Source organism: Myiozetetes cayanensis, unplaced genomic scaffold (genome assembly GCF_022539395.1).
Source record: "Myiozetetes cayanensis isolate MyiCay16 unplaced genomic scaffold, myiCay2020 scf1, whole genome shotgun sequence".
NCBI lineage: Eukaryota > Metazoa > Chordata > Aves > Passeriformes > Tyrannidae > Myiozetetes > Myiozetetes cayanensis.
Window position 1 is genome coordinate 126,623,743 of NW_026086604.1, and position 17,081 is coordinate 126,640,823.

The following is a 17,081-nucleotide window of genomic DNA, read 5'->3' on the forward strand; positions in this document are numbered from 1 at the left end:
GTGCTGTGTAATGGTATAGGATAAGCTCCACATGTCCCTTTTCACTGAAATTTAACATCTGCTGTCTGGTTTTCCTGATCATCTTTTCTTGGAATCTTACAAAACCCAAAATCAACGAACCAACCAACCAATAAACTAAATCCTACAAAAGAAACACTCACCCCAAACTCCAGCAATCTGCTAGTAATGAATTAACTTGCACTTTGACTTCCTTGTCAAACTAAGTGCTGAGGCAGAATAACTTCTGTACTAAAAAGTTTATTCATAAATTATCCACCACCAGTACAACAGTCACCTGAAAACTGATGCCAAAACAACTCCAAAGAACAGTTCCACTTCTTTTAAGTAGAAATTTTTGAATAGTTCAGAAGTACTAAGATACAAATAGCTAGAAATCAACTCTAGTTTTCATGAGAAAAAACAAGCTCTGAGCAATGGGATGACTAGAAATGTAATTCAGTGTGGTACTTCAGGAGTATTTTCTGACCTATAACTTACCTCTTTGAACTTATGAGCAAGTTTGCTGGTGTCCACATCACTAGGGGAGAACATTTCATCATTTTCAGGGAGATCGAACACTTCAATAGCCATGTCACCTCCTGGAAGGACAGGTCCCATGTCTTCATCTTCTTCATCTGTAGCATATTCCCCTGTCTTAATTTTATAGCATTTAAGAAATTCCAGTTATCCTCTAATTAGACAGAGACTGTTCAAAGAATAATTAAGCTACTGTGCAAAGCCAGCATTCTGCAGACAAAAAAGGTTATCTTTTTCTTTGACTATAACCCCAGTACTTATGAATCCTACCAGGCAAAATACAACTCCACAGTAGTACTGCAGTGCATTAAGAGAGAAAACGGTGTCTTAAGCACTAAGAATTTAGTTCTTAAGCATTACTGGTTCTGTATTTCAGTGGTTTCGTTTTCCAAGTGAGACCTCTTTTCCAAATGAAGAACCCTCCAAATTTATTTCAGATTTAACAAGAAATCTTTTCCAAACAGAAATAAAAGAATAGGACCAACAGGATCTTGATTAGTCTTTTGTAAAGTCACCTGGAGGAAGTAATTCTCCAGTAACACTCCACGGTGAATTTGAAAATTCATTAGTTTGTTATTTACAAACAAATTAATGACAGAAAAGTCACACCCACACAGAAAGACAACAATAGGAAAAAGAAACTGAGTGTCAGAGACAAGTTCAGAGACTGAAATCAGAGTTCATCCTGAATAAGGAGCTGCTTTGAGCTAGTTTTAAACAAAAAAGTGGTTTTTCTTGGGTTGGTAAACCATGAGCTGTGTACAATTTGCTGACAAAACAGAATTTTAAAAAATCATAAGCTGAACAGTAAACAAAATAAAACAATATTGAAAAGGCTTGCAATATTGAACCCCCAGTTGCCCAGACAATCTCTTGCACATATGCCTGTGCTCATCTCTCCCCATACCTAAGGTGGATGGTACCACCTCACTTCTGTGGGGCTCCCTCTGGAAGCTGGAGCACGTGGCTTATGGATCACAGCTGGTCTGCTGGCTGTGCAAATGACTGTGCAAATGACTATGCAAACACCTTATAAAGCAAACACTTCCCTCAGGGCCACATCTGGATTTATAAAGCTTGGGACTCAATAAATACATGGAAAAGGAGGGGTGGGGGAAGGAGTGCAGTCCTTCTTATATTTATACAGTAACACCACCAAAATTTTGAAAGAACTACTTAGGTTTTTGCTCATGAGCTTTCAGTTCCTGAGATGAAGAAATATATTCCCTCTAGTGCTAAAATTGTCTATTATTGTCATTATTTTTGACAAAAGGTCTTCTCAAAATAACAGGTAAGGACTCAAATGTTTGAACAATAGTTCAAATCCCAGCTTCCTACCTTAATTTAGTTTCCTAGACTTTGTTAAGGCTTATGTGAATCTCTCTCAGGTAAAAAGCAGTGCATGGAAGCATGTTAAATCTATGTGCACACACAAGTACACACAGGTAGAAAAGATACAAGTATGCATCCAGTAACAAGGTGATATATCTGCAATAAAACATTACCATTTCTTTGAGAAGTAGCAGGAAGAATCACAGAACAGTTTTGAGTTAGGATGGACCTCTAAAGATCATGAAAAATCTGTATTCTTTTTTTTTAAACCACTGAAGTTTTTAAAAAATAAAGTAAGCCAAAACACATAGAAGGCATGTGATCACAAGGCATAACATTATTCAGTAAAATTTTCTGACCGTAAAAGAACTACCAAAAAGAATGTAAGTCACCAACATGCACAACCCATCCATATTTAAAAATCACTGTAAAGTGGGGCACTTTTCAGGTGAACTCTCTCTGCTTCTGTAAATAGTAACATATTCTCCAGTGAAACAAACAGTATCCATTTACTTTATATACTTCATATGTACTAAGAATCTATGACTAAGAATCACAGTAGTCTTCAACAAAAAAGATTAGTAGCTGGTTTTACTTCTTAAAAGAGAAGCAAAAAACAACATAATCCATCTCACTAGAGTTTTCAGGCATGTAAGCATTAAAACTAAACAAAAAACCACCTGAAATTAAGTTTATCATTCTGTATGTCTAGATCTCACACAGACACAAAAAAATCTTCTGTTACACTACACCTGTAGTAACTTCTGTTTCTATTTTATTCCCTGTGGCTATTTGCAATTCCTGTCTAAACAGAAAATTTGGCTACTAACTCCCCTGGCTTTTTCCAGGAGCATAACACTACCTTTACATACCATTAGGGCAACCAGAAGCAGAACAACTAACTCTTAAAATTCCAGCAAGATTTCAGTGAAATGAATTATTGTGGGGACAAAATACTAACAGTCCATGGACTGCTAATTCTGCAGTCACTCTCCCCGAAAAATCCCTAACTTACTACACAGTTATAGTTTCTAAGTTAAAAAACCATCTTGGCAGGTCCATTAGCAGTGTCAAGGAAATCTCTGAAGCATGCAAAGAGGTGGCAGAAACAGGATCATTAACCAGTAAATTCATGCCTTATTTACATAAAAGTACCCAGGTTTAGCTCAGCTACAAGTGCATTTTAAAGGAAAATATTAATTTAATGCAAAATCCAAATCACATTTATCATTTTGGCAAAAAAATAAAACAGATGAATTTAGTTAAAACTGACTTCTCCAAAGACTTAAACTAAAAAGAATTACTGGATACAAAAAGAAAAATTAACACACATGAAGGACTAAATTATTGGGAAAAAATTCAAGAGCAGGCAATATTCAACTGGGCTCAGGAGCCCGAGTGTTTGGAGAGGAACATCAGGAAGCTAAAAATGAACACAAGGAAAATCTTGCTTCAAATTGTACATAATGAGTGTCAATGAGCACAGTCATTTTTGCTTCAATTAATGAAAAAAGTAGTTGTCAAAGCAAAGCACTGCTCAGGTAAACAAGACAGTAGGACAACACAAACACATTACAGAACACAGAAATAAATGGGATTTTTGTTTTCATCTTCAAAAGGCAGGGACTTAATCTTATAGTCACATGAAAAACAAATTACAGGTTCAAAAGAACCAATGTGTACATTACGAAAATATACATCATAATTTACACGGAACATACTTTCCCTGAAAAGAATTATCTCTGCTGACTTTTGTCTCACATGAATCTACCAGAAGGTTGTTCAGACGCTATGCCAGTAAGTTAGAATGGGAAATTCAGTATTTTACATGAAGCAGCAAGGCACAGAAAAAATTTATACTAGTTCAAAATATCAAAGCTCTGCAAGGGAACAGTTGTTATTGTAACTCCCTGAGGTTTCCTGCAATACCTTTTGTTTTCTTAGCTGACGACAACAATAGTATTTTTTATTCAATAATCAATGAAAACTTACATGTTCTTGAAGGAAAACCTCAGACTCTTCATTCTGTGTTGCTGAGCAAAATTCATCCATGCAAAAGGCATATTTCTCATTTCAGTAGCACCTAGAGCTTAAGCTTATCCCATCCAAAGCAACAGCTTCTGATATTAGCCATTTCATTTTGGTATATGCTATCACAGCTAATAGCATGAAATTATCAACATGAGTTGCAATTTTCCACTTGTACATGGAAAATGTGCTGCTTGCATTGTTTAACTGCCTTGTGAATTTCTGAAATAGGCCTAACACTCCCAAGCAGAAAGAAGGAGCAACAGCACCAGCCAGGATAATGCAGACAGGCCTTCCCCAAATCACCATAACAAAGGCTGCATCAAGCTACATCTTTTGTTCCTGCTGAAACTCTCCCACAATCAGGGAACACCATTTGAAGAACTATAAAAATAACTCAAGCCCATCTCTTCATTTGATTTTTTTTGATGGCTTATACTTAATGCTTTCAAAAGAGCGAAGAAAAATATAATGGTATAGTTTAATCATTGCTTTTACGGGAGTGTGTCATATTAATGATGTTGGAAAAAACCATACTCTCTGGTTTAGCAAATGTATTCTTTGGGTGTTAAACACTCAAGCACACTGCAACATTTTTCTTTTTGCATGTGTCAAGATTTTCTTCAATGGTTCCAATGCTGCTTTGCTCTCAGAATGTCCTGATGAATGAGAATTTAAAACGAAACAAATATTCATGACTATTAATGATATTAAAATATATTAAAACATCACTTGAATTAAACTACTGAACAGTGAACAGAATTCTGGAATACGTTATTAATTTCACATTCTGCATCACCATATGCAGCCTTCAGGGGAACAGGTCATCTGCTTTATGTGACTTTGTCACTCACTGCAGAACATGAAGAAGATAATGCCAAGTCCAAATTAAAATTCCAAGAAATGTCAGAGTTTGACTCATGTGCACAGAACACTGTGTTAACACATGGAATTCAAAAGGGTTTAGTCAAGGATACAGATTCAGGTCATACTTAGCACATTAAGTAGGAAATACAAAGACAGTGCCTACTTCAAAGCCCTTGAGCTTTATTCTCTGACAGAATACAACAAATCAAAAGGATATGAGACTTTAGGAAGCTAGATAGCAACAGGCTATCTAGAGGCAACATACTCTCCCAGTTTTATAGAAGTTAGCACATCAGGAAATGCCAACACTGCCTATCATACATCATAGTCGAGAAATAACTGGTACTACTGGCTCGTGGGAGCTTAACAACAAATTGTGAGCTACTGCACATTTATCCTGTTAGTCTTTGCACAGATTCCACTGTGAGCATCACTTTTCTTTTAGTGTTCATCAGTTCTGCACAAGGGTTTAGTGTTTCCATGCAAAAACTTTCATGAAGGAGCATCTGAAAGCATCCTGTAACCCTGTGACAACCTGCAGCCCATGGTAACAGCAGGTTCTCAAATGCAGGAATGCAGGGCATTTATACAGTAAGTTATGTTTTCTTCAGTCTTATTTATTTAGTAAATGATATGTATTGTAAAAACATCCTGTCTGTTAGTGTGAATCTTTCCCAAAAAATGGCTGTCATGTAAGATTTCTGCAAGGCAATGGAATGGGAAGTGTCTCTGAATTTAGTATCTAACTCAAGTCCAGTGTCGACTGGCTGGCAGAAATCAAAACTATCTCAAAATGCTGCTTTCTTAAGGAACTTGGATTCTTCTAAAACACCTAGATGCTCCTTGGGCTATGAAGACTGTAAGCAGTTTCAAAACAGAAGAAATCCAGCCAGCTGGTGGCACAGCAAGATAAAACACCAGAACTTGTACATGCCTGGCACATACTCTCTTCCTTTGATTTGACCAGCTCTAGCAAACAGTCATGTGCAGTGACTCCAGGACTCAAACACAGATCACTTATTTCCTGCTCTGGAAAACAGACAGGTTATTGCTGTCCTTGTAGTAAAATCTCTGAGCCTCAGCATTTGGCAGTCTCAAAGGAGGGTTCAGCTCTGTACCTGGAGATCCATGTTACCATAGTTTAAGGACTGTAAGAAAATGAATAGGATGGTTTGGTAACCCTGAGATTGAGTAAATCCTGTATAAATCTCTGCTACCTCAATGCAAAACTTACACTGGCAATCCAAACACTCCTGAACTCCATGCAGTCAGAATCACAATTTGATGAAACGGACTCAAAAGGGTAGAGTTTTTTGTACATTTGTAAACATTCATTCAGACATTGTAAACTGGAATTTTCTTGCCCAAAAGAAGCCCTGCTTACCAGAGACAAAGAATGCAGGGCTGGCAGTGGTGTCTGGCATAGAGCAACATAAACTCTGCCACATTTGTTCTCACACAGCAAGGTAAGCTCAAAGTAGTAATACTCGTATTTGACAGTAAATGGAGCAGAAGTGCTTGTGGTGACCAAAAATGTCTTTGAACTGTGGCTAATGTGCATTAGATCATAGCTAACATCATGTCAGTTGTCTGGGAATGGTACAAGTTTTGTGAGTTTACTTGGATGGCATAGTCAGGTGACCAAAAAAAAAAAAATATTCAGGGTTACTGTAGGTTCCCAATAAAATCTATTTATGGTAAGTCTCTTAATTAAGCAAGGAAACACACTGCATTGCATACTAGTAACTGCATTTAGTAACTAAACCCCAGCACTATTCTGATAATGCTTATCACCTGTGTCCCAAATATATATTCTCAATATATATATGGCATCAAGTAGGAAAAGGGTACAATCTTCAATGATCCCAAGTACTTGATTTGCTCTCAGACCTAATTCCTTCTTCCAAAAGTAATCACTGATGAGATCATTTGGATCTCCCCTGCTAGATATCTTTTCCTTTCTTCTTCCTCCTTTCCTCAAATACTGCACAAGAGTCCCCTTTGCACTGCAAACACTAACGCCCAAAAAGCACATGTCATGGTCACAGAGATGTTCATCATCCTCAATGTAGTGCTACAATAAGAGAAGATAACTTTAACTCTCTTAATTAGGGAAAAATCAGGGGAAAATTCTCTATGATTCAAAGATTCTACCAGCAGAAAACACTTTGTGTATCTAGTATTTTTGTGTTAAAAACGTATGCAGTGAACAGGACAACAAGACCCATCACAAAAGGTACCTGAGACCTACTCATACCTATTCATTCTTGTCCTCTTTCACTGTTCTACTGAGAAACACTTGCACGGTCATCAGTATGACACTGTCACCATAAGCATCCTCACAGCAACAATCCCTACCGAAGGCTGAAGTACTACAAGGTTTAGTATTGATATATATGGTTTTAGCAACATTTTTTTCTTGCCTGATCTTGAGTAACACCCCTGTATGGTGGATGAAGGTAAGAAACACAAACCTTTGAGATTTTTGCAGGTGGATTTGACCTATAGGTAAAAGGTGTGACACATCAATTACTCACACGGGTCTCCCTTCAGCCCCCCACACCTGCAAACTGAGAAAGATCTGACCATCAGGCACTTGGGACACACCTCTCTTGCCTATATGAAAGCTATCAGACAATGTCCACAATAAGATAGTATTGCAGGCCTTCGAACCCTGACATCTCCAGCACGCTGTGATGAGTTATGGTTAAGTCTTATCCCAAAGGCTAGTTGTCTCCATTTTGTTTTTGAGGAGATAACAGAGCTGCTTCAAGAAACTCATCTTGAATTTAATTCTAGACTAAACAAAAGACTTGTATGTTTCTGTAGTTTGAGGAGTGAACAGAGAGGATATGGATTTTCTAGCCATCATGGCCTCACACAGGCACACATACACATATGTATGTATATCGATGAGTACAATTTTATTTAGAAGAGTTAAATATGTCCCTGTGACAGAATTAATCTTAAACAGATTAAAATATTTTTAATATCAGTGGAAATTAAAGTAAGTGGAAGCATTACTGGGGCTAGACGGGATTTTTACTTAGTCTGTTGGGACACTACTGATTGTTCTGACCTATTGTTAGTTTAACAGTATCAAAATCCAAGTGTATCCTGATTTTATATCAAGAGTGCTTCTTTCCCAAAAAGAAAAACTAAACTGAAATAAATGCATAGCATGCACTTCCCCTTCTCTATGGTTTCCTTACACAAATATAATAAAAATCTGGCCCAGGACAAAAACACACTAATGCGTGGAATTTGACATTTCAAATAATGTTATTCAACAGATGACGTGAAATGATGGCAGCATGCTTAGGCTATATGGAAACAGTTTATTGCAACAACTGCCTTTTACCTTAACCCAACAGCTAATTTAAGAAGTAACACAGACAGTATTCTCTGAAAAAGCTCTCTCATTAATCTTTCCAAGTATCTTGGTATTTAGGCATATTAGGAATTTTAAGAGAATGCAAAGAAATTATGGAAAATCTCCTGCATGAAGTTGTTAGTTTCAAAACCATTGCATTGGGACATTAGGCACTGTATGTGAACATGAATACACTATATAAGCTAGAGTAACTCTCTATCCTGTGGAATATCTGTTCACACAGAAACAAAAAACAGTGTGTGGAAGGAGGGGTCTTAGCCAGAATTTTCAGAAAATGGTCTGAATTAAGAAGAATGTCACTTCTTCCAGAAAAAAAAAGAAAGGTCTAAAACTTCCTCAACCCTCTAAAAGTTAGAAGGCAACTTCTACCAGTTTTCACAAAAATCTAATGTTTCAGTGCACAATTAAACAACCTTTATTCCCTTATTTCAGAAAGGTATATGCTTTCAGAGGAAGAGCAATGATTACAGAAGCATCAACCAATTTGCTATTTGCTCTTCTGGCACAAAACATGAAATCCATGATGAAAAGCCTTCCTGTAACTTTGTTCTTCAAATAAGATTCATCATCAATCTGTAAAAATCAGCAGCAAAGGTAATGGAGAGGTCCAGAAGCTGACCTCTAAGTGATAATTAAAAAGAAGGAGTTAGGAATAGAAAATGGAACAATAAAAAACACCAAATAGTGAAACTCTAGGCATTCTGTTACCTCATCATCATCTGCATCATACTGTGCATAATGCTGCTCCAGCAGCTCTCTCTGGCGGCGTTCTTGTTCTAGAGTTTGGCTAATCAGCTGCGCAACCTCACTCACTTGTCCCGGTTTTTCTCGTCCAATTACAAACCTATACAAAACATTAGTGAAAAAATATTACTCCTATTGTTTACCAAAGTTCTACCATTTTAGTTGTGTCTAGTACAGAGGGTAGCCTTTTTCTCCAAAGATATGTAGCTGCAATTGTTTCAAATATGTTCTGTGGATGACGTTTGTCAGAAGGGCACTGTGTGCAGGACTAGGAGGGATCAGAACATGACAGGTCTGGTCATATGAAAGAAAGGGGAAAATAGAAGTGACCACTAAAGCCTTCACTCCAAACTTAGGTAGTTACAGACACAGACCTAGAGCAGAACAATGTTCTTAAAAAGCATCATCACTTCCATTCCCTTTAGAGTCATGTATTTCCCAGAAGGCTGCAATTATTTCAACGTTACAGATGCACAGTAACAGCACAAGGTGCACTTCTGGCAGCTTATAGTGAAAGGTACATGCACCAGAGTAACTTTTCCACCTTGACTTAGAAGGTATCTTCTAGTTTTTAGCTTTTATATTTGTCTTCCTCCTGTCTATAAAAGAGAAGCTATTTTCACATTTTTAAATCTGACAGATGCTATTTCCGTAATTTTAAGCCACGTTTAAATTTTTCTTTTATTTCATGAACTTCTGTTGCTAAGGAACATTTTTCTCCACTCTTAGCTACTGCTGAACATCAGGAGCACATTTCTTTGGCCTAACAAAAGACAAGGGAAGTGCCTCTTTCTTGGCTGAGACTTGCAAGACTGCTTCCCAATCAAGACTGCTTCCTAATCTTGCTTTCTGCAACTGGAACTGGTTTGTACTGTAATATTTTTTTTTCAGCACAGTGGTATAACCATTATTAGATACATCGTTATCTATTGAACTAATGATAAACACCCATTACACAGGACCAACACACTGTAAACAACTGAATAAAAGCACATTTTAAAGAGGTCAAGCTGAAGGAATATTTTCTTAGCAGGCTAGAAAGACAACTGGGTAATTACAGATGAAAGAAGTATTATGTAGCGCTGAAAAGCACAATAAGGTGACACTGAGATACTGCATATCGTAAATTATTTGTTTCCACAACATTTGGCTCAAATAATTAATTTATCATTTGAAGGAGAGGCAGAAATGTGCATTATATCCCATGTATGAAAATTATTTTCATTACTACTGCCTATCACTGTTAAAATCCCTTGGGATTTGTCATCCAACTTCTCATGAATGAATGACCCTGGGTTCATTTCCTAAGCCAAACAATTTTTCAGACTCTATGAAGTCAGGCATACAGAAAGGACTACAATTTGGAGATTATTTCAATGTCATCAAAACATCCAAGTCAGTAATTTCTTCCAAAAGGATAAGAAAGGTGAGAATGAGTGACTACATTTGAAATAATGACACAAGGTGCTATGAAAATAGTTGTCAAGAAAGCGTGTTATCTTAAAAACATTAATAGAAAACACAGCAGAAACTAGAACAAAATCAAGACAATAACATCAGCATTTTAATCCTTATCAAAACAGATCACAGTTTGGCACTCATATCCCATTATTACAAAATACGACATTAGTTCTCAGTAGTGATTAAGACGTTGGCCTGAAAGAAAAAGAATGTTTCTTCATGGCCCTTACACTTCATCTGTTCTGCATACTGACTCATAGATAGATTCTGTTTCCTCTGATTTTTATTTTTAGAGCCAAGTATTACAAAGATTAAACCAGTCATGTATTCAGACTCAACTGGGAGGAACAATGAACTTTAGATATTACTACATGAAGTAAAAATGATTTAACCCATATTTGCCATGTGTTTGTCTCCTCTAATGTAAAAAGGGAAAAAATTAACTTCTATTTTAAACAAACATTTTAAGCAACATTTTGCATGAGAATATTACTTACACATAGTAGAGAGAGCACCCTGTTTGTAAACACAAGGAGTTTACACCCATGTGGCAAATTAGGGAACCAAACAAAGTGATACAAATCTTGTATTCCCTCTGGCCCTCTGCCTGACAATACCCCTCCCTTGGAAAGGGACTCAAAATACTTCATTTTTGTACACTGAAAACTTAGAACAGACAATATGTAATGCATCTCAGGTCTGGTAACTCCCAATTATTCAGGAGTGGTTTTGACACATTAGACTGTAATGCAATTATATTTTCATACAGACAAATTTAGGTAGGATGTAAAAACCTTATTAATTGAATTTTTCTTCTCATGTCAAAGCCACTTACAGTTTACAGTGATGTGATTTTCAAGGCTGGAATTACATGTCAAAAGGAAGTTCCTCAATGATACCTGAAGCTGTGAGATGATACATTAATAAAAGCCTCCAAGCAATGACAAAGTTTAAAGCAAACGTTTTCCAAAAGAGAAATACATAAGGAATGTTTTATCGTCGTACAATTTACTGCTTTAGAGTGAGACATTTCTGAAGTGTCTGAAAATAAATTTTTAGAGGCATTCAATCTATGATTGATGTAAGTTCTAGATAAAGAATTGTAAATTTGTAAAATGGAATAAATACTACATTGCCAGCAATTATAGCTTTTACCAACTAAACCAAACCTATTGTCATGTTACATTCCATGACCTTTAGAATAAATACCATGATGCTTATAATTAAATTGTAACTGAGATAAGCCATAAGTTTAAACTTAAAGAGAAATGAATAAATATTATTCTCTTAGAAAACCATGAAGCAGAGGCAGTTATTAAAACTCTAAGCATGAATTAGATCTTTATGCATAGAATGGCTTTAAATACAAGAACTATCATAATGTGAAGTGTTTAAATATGAGAAAGAGACATAAGGTTGTGATTCACTGACCAGAAAATTAGTCACTGAACCATAATACACACACTTCAACAAAGTGGCTAATTATATATTTCGAATCACTCTTGCCATCAAAATTAAGCACATGCATTTCAGACTTGATTAATTAGTCTCAAGGATCAAAAGTATTAGAAGAAAGAACCAGAAATTCTATCAACAATAATATATTTAAGATGATGGTTATGTTTCTGGATTTGAGACAAATGAGGGTTTTAAAGCCTTTAAACCACACCACAATAATATTCCACTTAATTATTAAAGCCAGTAAATGTACAACAAAACCCAGTGAATTTGTGATACTCCTATCACTGTACTAAATCTCAGATCATTACTAATTATTTCTGATGTGAGCAAAAAAGAAAGAGAGAGGAGAGAGGCAGGGCATGAACTGACCTTGATATTCAGAGTTACATGCAATTTAGCTGAATTACCAGCTGTGAAATATTCTTTGTGTTTGTGGTTAAAATAAACAGAGACAGAGCTAAGAATATAATTAATATTTGACTCTATCTTGGATTTGAGAATATCTAAAAGAACGAAGTACCCTGAGAAATTGAAAATTAATTATAGTAGTGGTGGTTATGAAAAGCATTCTGCTGAAACTGTCAGCAACTCCTACATCTCCTGAAATCCATGATTTAAATATTTTACAGCACACCTGATACATAGCTTTCTGCATATTTCCAGCTTTTATTAAATGAGGATCTGCAGATCTGTGCTTCTTGAAATAACAGCAGATAACTTATTGGGTTTTTTACCAACTATGGGAATCAGAAACATTATTACAAGGATTATATTAAAAATATTTCCACATTGAAAATAACTTTGGTACTAAAAAAAATTGTGAGGGCACTAAATCTGTGAAGCAAAAAGTTCTGCAGCACAGATTTTTAGTGACCTGGGTTAATGATTTGTCCTGAAAATACTTCAGACACTACCTGCTCAGTTAAAAATGATTTAGAATGGTTCCCTTAAATTCAACAAAAATCATGTAAGAATACAGTGAACTCATTCTAAGAAACAAAGAATAGGGCTTTTGCCTTTCTAAAATACAGTGTGGTCAAAAAAAATATACAGTAAAATTCATTGTACTTGGGGGAGTTTAACAGTTGGATGCCTGGAAGTGTTCAAGGTCAGGTTGGATGGGGCTTTAAGCAACCTGCTCAAGTGGAAGGTGTCCCTGCCCATGGCAAGGGAGTTGGAACTAGATGACCTTTAGGGTCACTTCCAATACAAACCATGCTGTGATTCTATGATTTTAAAAACAGTTTTAAAAACTGTTCTCCTCTGATGCTGCTTCTGCAGCATCATTTATCTCATTTATTTCAAGATGTCTTCAATTACCTACTCTGGCTGCTTCCATTAGGGTAACAGCCATATAATTAATCCAAAGTGCTAAAAGGAGTGTGAACTGTGTTAAGAAGGTGGTTTTATTCAGCCACAGCAGCACAAGCTACAATTTTTCTGGGTTTCGTGAACAAGATCAACCTCTCTTAAACAGCAGTCTCAAATGCAGAAGTCACTGACTACACATAAGGAATTTGCAGCCTGTGAGCTTCCACTACACTTTTTCAGATAAAATGATCTGAAACTCATAAAGACTCTTCATATCATTGAATAATTTAGGTTGAAACAAAACTGTGGTCCACCCTAAGCCCCTGATTTCAAAACAAGGTCAACTTTGTCATGGCCTTGAGCAGAATTACCCTTGCTGCAACTTCTGTTCATTGCCTGTTATCCTGTGCCTGCACTGAGAGTACAAAGAACCTGGGTTTATCCCTTCTACCTCCTGGAAGGTAGTTGAGACAGTAGTAAGATGCCTGCCATCCCTTTCTTTTCTTTGGACTGAAGATGTTTTTTCCACCTCCTCCCAGGGTGTTGCCTGCACAGCTGCTCTCTAGCTCACAGTGTCGCACAGGGATATGCTGTCCCAGATACAGGACTCATAACTGCCCTTCCATCATATGGTTTCTGTCAGCTCATTCCTCCAGGCTGTTGGAGATCCTGTGAATAGCAGCCCTGTCTGTTAGCGTCTCTAGCCTCACCTGCAACCTTGCTAACAGTGCCTACTCCACCCAGCTCTGCCTTGCACCAGAGACAAGATGTGCACAGCAATCTTTAAAGCTACTAGCTGGAACCAAGAAAAATGAGGGTGACTGGTAGAAGAAAATAAAAAAGGTTTGCCTGGAGATGAGTGAAGGTAGTGACCCAAAACTAGCAAACACATGAACAACTCTGCCTGGAGATCAGCACCCAAAGTAACATAACAAAGTGACAACCACCAGTCAACGAAAGGAGCAATAACTGAATGAAGTTATCACACATAGGAAACATCTGAGAGGGCAACCTGTGTAATACCCAGTGCTGGATGCTGGCTATGTAAAGCCAGCACAGATAAGCAAACTTTGGGGAGCTTCAAGGTCCCTGGAGATAGATACCAGTAAGCTTAACTGTTGTGCAGAAGTTCTTCAGCCTCCATCCTTGTCCACAGACCCAGGATAAAGTAAGTGACCCTGAACTTAAAGGCAGACAGCATGACTCCAGCTTACCAGCTTGGGTTGGAAAGGACCACACTATGAGCAGGGACACCTTTCACAAGGCCCCATCCAGCCTGGCTTTGAATGCTTCCAGGGACAGGTCATCCCCAACTTATCTAAGAAACCTGTTCCAGTGCCTCACTACCCTTTGAGTGAAGAACTTGTTCCTAACATTTAATCTAAATCTCTCCCCTTTTGTTTCAAATCGTTCCCCCTAGTCCTTTACATCTGTCTGTGTAAAAAGTCACCCTCCCTATTTTTTGTTTTCAGTACTGGAAGGCTACTATAAGGTCTCACCAGAATCTTCTCTTTTCCAGGCTGAACAATCCCAGCACTCTCAAACTGTCTTCACAGGAGAGGTGCTCAATCCCTCTGATCATCTTTGTGGCCCTCCTCTGGACTTGCTCCAACAGCTCCATGTCTTTCTTGTGCTGGGGATCCCTGTGCTGGATGCAGTATTTCAGATGGGGTCTCACAAGGGCAGAGTAGAGGGGCAGCACAACCTCCCTCAAACTGATGACCATTCCTCCCTTGATGCTGACCAGGATGTGGTTGGCATTCTGGGCCAGCAATCGTATCAGTGGTGCTGGTGGGTGAGCAAAAAGTAATAGCTCACATGCCAGAAAAGCCTCAGCAGTGTCTCCAGAGCATATTGGATACAAGCCCCTGATAAGCTATTCTAGAATCAACCCTAAATGGATATTGAGTCAGACAATTAGAAAGTCATGTAAAAAACCCACATACTAATAATAATGCACTTAGATTAATTATTCCCACAGAAATCAATTCTAGTATAGGGCCTCACTGACACATTAGCTTTACTCAAGAGTACTTAAAAATTAGCCAAGGCATTCAATATTTTGGCACCTTTCCAGGTTCTGGTCCTTACATTGCTCTGTTCCTCTGACAGTGCAGGTTAAGAATCAATTCCATCTCTCCCAGCCAGCTTGACTGTATCCCAACACAATGTTTGCTTAAAAGGTTTCCTTTAATGCAGGATGATCATTTAATCAGCATTTGCTACAGCACCACACAATCCTTATGGGAATGGCCAGCTCAAAGAAACGCATTTGTGCATCTGTGCTTTAACATACCTGAATGCAGTCAGCTCTGTTCAGAAGGTACAGGTGCTACCTGGGAATGTTTCTAAAGCCTGATTGCTTTCTGAGGAAAGATCTGTCTGCCCTCACCCTTGCTGGCATCAATAGGGAAGAAATCCAGGAAGAAAATGGGTCAGATGGGTCAGACGTAAAATGCTGGGTTCAGGCCACGTCCTTAATCTGGACGATTACGCCATCCAGATTCTAGGCAAGCTGGACCATCCCCACAGCACAGTCCAAATAAATGCTCCTACAGCACCACTCCTGTAGTTTGGCGAGTTATCCTGCAACAATGAACAGTGGGTATTTCTGCCCAGCTGTCATATTGTTGTATCCCATTAATCAAGATGTACCAAAACTTTGTGGGAGCTTCCACAACATAGTCACTTGGATGAAAGAGTAAAAAAATTTAGTTAAATAAATATATATGATAATATTTCAGTTGCAGGGGTGGAGGTTCATGTTTAGATCCAATCAACTTGAGGACGAAGTGATTCAAAACCTGTCGAGTGGTTCCTTTTCCCAGGAAAAGAAATAAAAAAAGCTGCTCTTAATGAAATCCAGCCCCACTGAATCTTATTCATTCATGTTACACTTAATTTTAAAAACAATGCTGCAATACATAGCAAGATAGCTTATAATTCAGACAAAACCTTTTAAATAAAGATTTCTACATATATTTCAAATTCAAACATATAATTTCCCATCCAAATGTGCAAATATTTGAAGAAATAACTTACCTAAAATTAAAATTAGCAAGATCTCAGGACACAGGGGCTATGTTTACGCCAGTAAATTAAACAGTGCCAGGGAAAGATTCCAAGTACTAATACTTGATCATCATATTAAAATCATATTAAATCACTGAAACAGTCTCTGAAACGGTTTGGCCCATGTTAACTAATTCTACTGAAGAATACTCAGATACAGCCCAGGAGTTAGCAAAGACTATGAGTTAGCTTGGATTAGGTTTCCAGTGGACAACTTGTATACAGCCTTCCTGCTCAGAAAGGTACAAAACTTTCAGGGTAGGAGCACTGACCACTCCGGTGCCAGCTGGCCTTAGCGTGAAGAACAGTTGGAGGCACAGACTGCCTACTACAACAAGCACAGCCAAGGCATATAAACCAGCTAAGCAGTGATGAATGCAGCCTTACCTCACCCCTGCTAAGGGGTCAGAGTACTTATGGGTAGTTTTTCATGTTCAACATGATACTCCTGGTAGTCCTACAGCCATTACCAGTGCTTTTAGGAGTTCTTTGCAGAGACCAAAAAGAAAACAGTTTATATTATGGAATTTTTAGTATAACCGTAGTGAAATAAACAGGACAAATTTACACTAGTTCATCACACAGCACCACATATTTAGTTTTTGCAGGATCCACGATTTGGGTTTACCAAAGAAGCAGAAAGTGCACCAAGTACACATGGCTTCTTAAGCAGCTCAGCACGAAGTCCCAGCTCAGCAATCAGCATTGCAGAGGCAAAGGGCTTTTCTTTCCTTTTCTTTTTCTCTTCTCGGCTCTGGCACTTGGATTCAAGGGAAGAGAGACAGACAAGGAAGAAAAGAACAAAACTACAACCCCCAGCCAGAAAACAGATTACACAATCCAGCTCTCTGAATCAGATGTGGAGAGTGGTATC

The 17,081-nt window shown here is 37.8% G+C and overlaps 1 protein-coding gene across 7 annotated transcripts in view; it reads right to left on the reverse strand.

Moving 5' to 3' along the window:
• The window catches only part of PPP1R9A (protein phosphatase 1 regulatory subunit 9A), a 139,603-nt gene that overhangs the window by 34,686 nt on the left and 87,836 nt on the right, over positions 1-17,081 (reverse strand). For all 7 annotated transcript variants that reach the window (XR_007630219.1, XM_050327092.1, XM_050327083.1 and 4 more), the window contains 2 exons: positions 8,867-9,002; positions 499-654 (listed from right to left, as the gene is read on the reverse strand). Coding sequence is in view for 6 of the 7 variants with exons in the window: in XM_050327092.1 (XP_050183049.1) it covers positions 499-654; positions 8,867-9,002 (292 nt within the window). In the remaining variant the exon portion in view is untranslated. The remainder of the gene's footprint in view (positions 1-498; positions 655-8,866; positions 9,003-17,081) is intronic.